This window comes from Gadus morhua, chromosome 11, assembly GCF_902167405.1.
Source record: "Gadus morhua chromosome 11, gadMor3.0, whole genome shotgun sequence".
Lineage (NCBI taxonomy): Eukaryota > Metazoa > Chordata > Actinopteri > Gadiformes > Gadidae > Gadus > Gadus morhua.
In genome coordinates this window covers 19,926,944-19,934,492 of record NC_044058.1, presented here as the reverse complement: position 1 = coordinate 19,934,492, position 7,549 = coordinate 19,926,944, and the positions used below count along the sequence as shown (strand labels likewise).

Genomic DNA, 7,549 nt, shown 5'->3' with positions numbered 1-7,549 from the left:
AGTGTATGATATAGAGATGATTGAAATATGATGGTTTGTTAAAATAATATATGATTTAGAAATATATTTTTTATCCTGCAGAGCTACACAAAACAATATATACCTTATTCATGGAGACGACATGAGCATAACCTAAATGAATAACCTAAATGTGTAATACCTATAATATTATGTAGGCCTATATTATGTATGTGTAATAATAAATGACTTACATTGTTCCCAAGGCAAAACCATGTAACTCTGCTTTCAAGAAACACATGCATGCACACATCCATTCATTCAAACGTGGATGTCAATATCGGTTCGTGAAGAGGCCTATACCCTCTCAGATGTGGCACTTTTCAGCCCGGTGTGAAACAGCTGGTTTCAGGTGTCTGTTTCACTTTGTTGAATCCTCTGCCTACCCACAGAGGTCATTATGACAATATTAATAATAAAGATCAAGGGGGTGTACCCTCTGTTTCCAGCGAGCTAAACGGTTCTAAGTCAGGGAGTCGACGCCTCCCGGAGGCCGTCATGCACATTGCGTAAAAGGGCGCAAACGACGGCTCCCGGATGCTCGTGGGCATCATGGACACTCCAGCCTCTTTCTCCAATGTGTGCGTCAGGGCAAAACTAGTTGATAGGGTCGCGCTTTCGAGTAGTCCACTTGATGACATCATCACAGCCAAAGCGGCACCATGGAGTGACCTGATCATATAGATCATTCCTTCTTCTTTTTTTAACAGTTGAAGCAAACATTGGGAATGAATTAATTACCAGCCCGTACACGTCACGATGAAACCTTGGTGGGGAGGAGAGTGGTTCGAGTGTAAACCGAGAAAACAGTAAGCAAAGGAGCGCGCTACCGCTTAAAGAAGAATAGACGCTACGTGCCTTTACTTGTGATTCTCTCTCTCTCTCTCTCTCTCTCTCTCTCTCTCTCTCTCTCTCTCTCTCTCTCTCTCTCTCTCTCTCTCTCTCGCTCTCGCTCTCGCTCTCGACTCGCCCTCCCTGTCTTGGGAGAGTGTTGGTTTTGTTCCGTGGAGCTCCGTTTCACATGGCGGAGGGGGGCGGAGATGGAATATTCAGATGAGCCGGAGTGACAGCTCCTGTTTCCCCCAATGCACTCCTGTTTCTGAAACTCCACCACCGGCTCCTTCCTCCTCCCGACTACTTCTCACTTCATAGTTGCGCACAGTAAAAAACCTCGGACGCTAGGGGATCAAGACGCCTCTATGTGGGCACTTCAACTGACCTTTCGGGGGCCGTTTTCGCTTGGTTAAAAGGCTGAGGCGGAGGGATGCTTTATTTTTATTTTTTTATTTCTTAACATTCTCTGCTGATTGCGTTTCTCGGCTGATTGCTGAAGCTGTTTTTTTTATTTATTTTTGTGGTTTGGTTGTGCTTTTTTTTGTTGCGCTCGACGTCGACGCTTCGCGTTGTTTTTATCCCCCGCAGTTTTTTAAGGGAACGAGGCGCAACAGCACGCCTCGTGTGCTGCCCTCACCACCCATGTCCTATCCTCAGGGTTATCTCTACCAGCCCCCGGGCTCTCTGGCGCTTTACTCGTGTCCGGCGTATGGAGCCTCGGCTCTGGCCGCCCCGAGGAGTGAGGAGCTGGCCCGCTCCTCCTCCGGGTCTGCCTTCAGCCCTTACCCGGGCTCGGCTGCCTTCTCCGCCTCGGCCGGCGCGGGCTTCTCCAGCGCGCTGCAGTACACCACGGACCCGACCACCGGATTCCCTTCATACATGGTGAGGAATCGCGTAGCAGCCGTTGTAGTGATGTTGTGTTGTTTTGTATTGTGTGTGTATGTCATTGTTGTAGTTTTAAATCCTGGGGTTCCCTCCTCGGCTTTGAGCCACAGCGGGCGCAGAGGCTGGGCTGGAGGGAAAGGAGTGGGTGTGCACGCGTAGGTGTTTTTTACGGTGTGGAATTGAGGGGGATATGAGTGTGTGACAGCGAGGAAAGTATAGGGTGAGTTCAGAAGTTTTATTCAGGCCTAAAGTTAAACAATTGCGACATTCACACGTCTGGTTGCACGTATCATTAACCTAATATGTGATTTAATTATTAATTTGTTGTGAATAATTATTTGTATTGCTGTTTTAAAAAATATAATGAATGATATGAGCATATGTGTACATGCAGTAGACTATTTGATTAAGGCCTGTGTATAATTTACAATGAGTCGCCGTCAGCGAATTAATGTGGCGGATACAATTAATAATTAAGCTATTGCATTTTTTTTTATCTTATATTGATATGTTTAATTTATTATTCATGAAATGCAGTAATAATATAACTCCGAGGCATTTTTTAATACGAACACACTCATGTCGCTTGTGTTTTGCAGAACATTTAGTCATTTGGGGAAATGTGTCACGAAATAGGGGAAGTAAAAAAAAAGGAATTAAATTAAAAAAACGGTCAAGGAAAAATACTCCTACAAAAATTTGAATCGATTAATTTTCATATTTCTATATTTTCTTTGGTGTGTGTGTGTGCGTGTGCGTGTGCGTGTGTGTGTATGTGTGTGTGTGTGTGTGTGTGTGTGTGTGTGTGTGTGTGCGCGCGCGCGCGCCCGCGCCTGTGTTTCTGTACGTGTGTGAATGTGTGTGTGTGTGTGTGTGTGTGTGTGTGTGTGTGTGTGTGTGTGTGTGTGTGTGTGTGTGTGTGTGTGTGTGTGTGTGTGTGTGCGCGCGCGCGCCTGTGTGTGTTTGCAAATAGCTCCAGTATGTGACGTAAATCAATGTAGGCCAAATAACGATCTAAGACATTTGATTTACTATTTTACTTTAGCTCTGCTATTACTAAATCCTTTTTTTTTTTGAGAAACAAAATAAAAAGTCTCCATAATAATCCTAAATCTCCAGAGAACCCATCAAGTCTATTAACTCCCCCCTCCCCCCTGTTTCTTTTCCCAGAGTTCCCCCTACGACACACACACAAGCATGGCCGGGGCGCTGGGCTACCACCCGTACGGCAGTCCCGGGTACCCGTACCAGCTCAACGACCCGGCCTACCGCAAGAACGCCACTCGGGACGCCACGGCCACCCTGAAGGCCTGGCTGCAGGAACACCGCAAGAATCCATACCCCACCAAGGGCGAGAAGATCATGCTGGCCATCATCACCAAGATGACCCTGACGCAGGTGTCCACCTGGTTCGCCAACGCCCGCCGGAGACTCAAGAAGGAGAACAAGATGACGTGGGCCCCCAGGAACAAGAGCGAGGATGAGGATGAGGAAGACGGTGAGGGGGACGGAAGGAAGGAGGGCGATCGCTCCGACAAAACCATGGACATCAGCGAGGCGTCGGCGGAGGATGAAGGTGCGTAAAAGGCCACAAGGCCACCAGCGGCGGTTGGAGTTGGTTGAAGGAGGGGGGCGGGGGGCAGAGAGCCGTAATAAAGCGATCTGTTATAATGCTGTTTCAGCAGTGCAGGCCCTACCGTTCATTGTGGCAGGGCAGAATTATAGGCCTATCATTTATCTATATATATTTTGGTAGTTTTGCAGACTAATATCTCACACCGTGGTGGCTTGTATTAATTATGCTGCATGGCTCCATGACTAAACACGTGTTCGGAGACGTCACATACATAGCGTATTGTGTATGGCGTCCACCATGAAACAAGCTTGACAATCCTATTATCAGTGAGTTAGAATTAAGCTCCAACGCTATGGCTACGACTTGAAACTTTTATATCTTTTATATCTTTCGTTTCCATTCGCTATTCCTTTCCTCCTTGTGCCCAACCAATAATTGCAATATTTGTCATCATTAGGCCTATTTATATTTTTTGTCACACTTTTTAAATATTTTTCCGCTTCTCTCCCATCATTATTTCAGGCATCAGCTTACACGTGGACACGCTGACAGACCACTCGTGCTCAGCGGAATCCGACGGGGACAAGGTCAGCTGCCGCGTCAGAGACTTGACCTCCGACCTTTCCCGGGACAAATGTGACGATGACGATGACGACGAGGACGACGAAGACGACGATGAAGCAGAGCGGCGCGGGGGGCGCATGCGACGCCAGCAGCTCTCCCCTAAACCGCTCTCCTCGCCGCCATTAACAGGAGTAGAGGCGCCGATACTCAGTCCACACCACAACCACCACCACCACCTCCACCACCCCCATCATAACCACCTCCTCCACCTGCACAGTCAGCGCGAGGAGTTGACCCGGAACCTGGTCAATAACAGCAGCGGCAGCAAACAGTCGTGTCTCGACAATAGGAACACAGCCTCTTCGGTTACGGGTGCGACTCCAAACCCCGCAGTCAAACCCAAACTGTGGTCGCTGGCGGAGATCGCTACCTCTGATCAAAAGCAACAGCAGCCACCCGGGCGACCGAGCAGCCCCTCCGGGGTGCACGGCCTCCTCAACCCACCCACCACCTCCCCACCGGCTAACGCAGTCTACCCCTCACCCTCCATCCTGGGAAGACATATTTATTACACGTCGCCCTTTTACAGCAATTACACAAACTACGGCAACTTTAGCCCACTGCAGGGCCAAGGGATTTTGCGGTACAATTCCCCGGGGATGAGCGTGGCGGCCGTCGCTGCAGCCGCCGCTGCAGCCGCCGCCTCCGCCGCCAGCGAGAGCCTCCACGCATCGCACCACCAGCAGGCTGCGCACGCAGCGCACGCGGCAGCCGCGCTGGAGGCGAGCGGCGGCTCACACAAACACAGCCCAGAACCGGCCCTTGTTAAAAGTAACCCCAACCACATGGTCGCTGAGCAGCAGCATTTCAGAGCCGCACATATAGAGTCGAAGAAAGGTACGTAGCCGCGATGGTACGGTGGTACGACAGGCAGAGGCGACAGCGCAGCAGCATACACTGGCTTTAATTCGTCTTGGTGCAATGGTGCGTTGTTGGTGTTTTTTTTTTTTTTTTCTGGGATAATCACTTTAATTTATACATACTGTTTTTAATTGAAGGTTATCTATGCTTAACCTCATTGAGTCATTAGGCAAAATACAGTCTGTGTTTGGAGGAAGACGAGCCTTTGTTTGAATTTGCAGCTGTACTTTGCTCGAATTACAAATGCATATTTACAGTAATAATAGTAATCTGTAAAGCAAAATGCCGAATGCAACAATTAGCTGATGAAAGGGGAAGTGTTTGAACCCTCTAAACAACCCCCAACCGCATGCACATGCTGTCAACTCTCACAAACACAATCTCTCTCTCTCTCTCTCTCTCTCTCTCTCTCTCTCTCTCTCTCTCTCTCTCTCTCTCTCTCTCTCTCTCTCTCTCTCTCTCTCTCTCTTGCACACACACACACAATATCTCTCTTTCTCTCACACACTCCCCCCCCCCCCCCCCCCCCCCCTCTTTCTCCCATCCACGAATTGCACACAACGTCAGGCTGGGTGCAGTAAGCACAGACATGTTGCCATAGTTTGGACAGGAAATCTATTTTTAACGCCCACATTTGTATGTGCGCGCGTGCGTGTATTCGCGTGTGTTTGTGTGTGAGTGTGTGCGTGCGTGTGAGTGTGCGCGCACACGCGCAAGGCCTCAAACCTTGGGACAATTAGATGATTGCAGAAAGTTATGCAAACCCAGACGGATTAGTTAATGTATTTGCATTTGTTGGATATCTGGCATTTGATTGAACCTATTCCACATGGTATTGTATTTTCTATGGAATTTAATTTTTTATCGGCAATATATAATTGGATTTATTTGCATTCGATGGCATAGGTTTGTTTGGGGTAAGCAGATGACAAAACATGTCATCGTATTTGTTGAGTGGCATGGTGGCGATCTGCTACTTCGATTATATTCCCTGGTCTACAGGTAGGTGTCACAATTTCTCTGGCTAACCTTATGTCCCACATCCTAAACACCTTTTTACTTTACAGTGCCACCAAATAGTAGTGCGGGGGGAAAAAAAATGCTGCTACTGCGTATTCAGTCCTCAAGGGACTAAACTATTGGACAACAAATAGCATTACACAAGATAGGCTCTTGTTAAAACATTTTGAATGTTTGTTTTAATGAACAATGTGCTGGAGATATACCATTGCTCATGTATGTGATATATTGGCGACATGTTTATTCTCAGGTTCTATGATTTGCTTCTTTGCCATGGTATATTATTTGAGCTTTTATGAGCTTTTTTGGCCTTTATGTAAAGTGGTATTTGCAGAGAGGGTGTGTATGTGGACAATGGCAGTGAACTGATATTAAGGACTCCGAAGTGGAATAGTCTACATTTGATATTTATTTTTTTAAATAATGGCGAAATGATGCCTATCATTTATGCAAGTTGTATTGCAAAATGGGAAAACAAACATTGCTTGTTTGTTTGTTTGTTTTGTAAATACGTTGTGGATGGAATTTTATTTGAAATGCATTTGGAAAAATCGACTCAATCTTGATAACAGGAGAACTTTTACTAATTTATATCTCTGATTGTAAATAAAACAAAACGCGCTAGTAAGTGTACTGGCGAGTTATTGGTTTCCATTATTCAAAGGTGAAAATATTAAACTGTTTTCCAAGTATGAATACACATCCTAATGACTCTTTCCTCAGCTCAACACCAAGTGCGTTGCGTCGACAGTCTATTCGTTTTTTTTTTGCTGTTTGTATTATCTTGTGATGATTTCATCCAAAAGCAGACCGAATATGTGATGCGTAGGCCTAACATGCGTAAATATAGCTTAGACCAAACATGCGCCAATAATCTACGGTGCTCTAGTGTTATTTTCACCAAATGCAGGCTTCACACACACATTCGCTACATTTTCCTTATTCTGGTCGAAACATTGACTCGCATACAAATAGGATGCAATGCACGACCTTGACTGAGGATAAACGACATGGTTAGTTACATTATATCACTTATCCCTTTTGCTGGGTTTAACGTGTATTTCCCTCAATGTGATTAATATAGCAGCGAGACGCATCGGGCATTAGAGGTTCCCAGCGGGGCGGTCCCCACGGAGCTCCTCCGCCGGCTCTAGAGCGGCTCAGGCCGGCCTGCTTCATTACGGCTGCGCTGCGCTGCAGAGCGATCCATAAAAGTCTATCTAAGCATCTGCCAGCTCCAATGGCCTGTGTGATGGGCCTTTAATCGGACAGCCTTGCGTCTGCTTTTCATCTGCTTTGGTTATTATGGGGGCTTCTGAGCACAGATAATTAAGCAATTTGTAGTAAAAGATTGTGCCAGTTCAGATGATAGCACACCGACAACCGAAACCACCATGACAACGAAAATAGAACTAATACTATAATAGCCTTATTATAACTATTAACAATATTAATACTTATAATTGTAATAATGATTATGAACACATTTTTTCCTTGTCTTTTTATGTAGGCCCATATCGTTGATAACCTACTTATTGTTAAATAGGGCCTATACTATAAAGGGTAATAGATTATAGGCTATCATTTACATTGTTGTGTAATGGCCGATGATTAATGTGTGTGTGTCTGTGTGTGTGTGTGTGTGTGTGTGTGTGTGTGTGTGTGTGTGTGTGTGTGTGTGTGTGTGTGTGTGTGTGTGTGTGTGTGTGTGTGTGTGGTGTGTGTTTGAGT

General features: G+C 46.2%; 1 protein-coding gene across 1 annotated transcript; it reads left to right on the top strand.

The window, feature by feature from the left end:
* Nucleotides 1-1,007: 1,007 nt before the first annotated feature.
* irx2a (iroquois homeobox 2a) lies at nt 1,008-5,234 on the top strand. The gene is made up of 3 exons (XM_030369435.1): nt 1,008-1,734; nt 2,908-3,313; nt 3,836-5,234. The coding sequence occupies exons 1-3, from the start codon at nt 1,495-1,497 to the stop codon at nt 4,780-4,782; spliced, it is 1,593 nt and encodes a 530-aa protein (XP_030225295.1). The 5' UTR covers nt 1,008-1,494; the 3' UTR covers nt 4,783-5,234.
* Nucleotides 5,235-7,549: the final 2,315 nt, after the last annotated feature.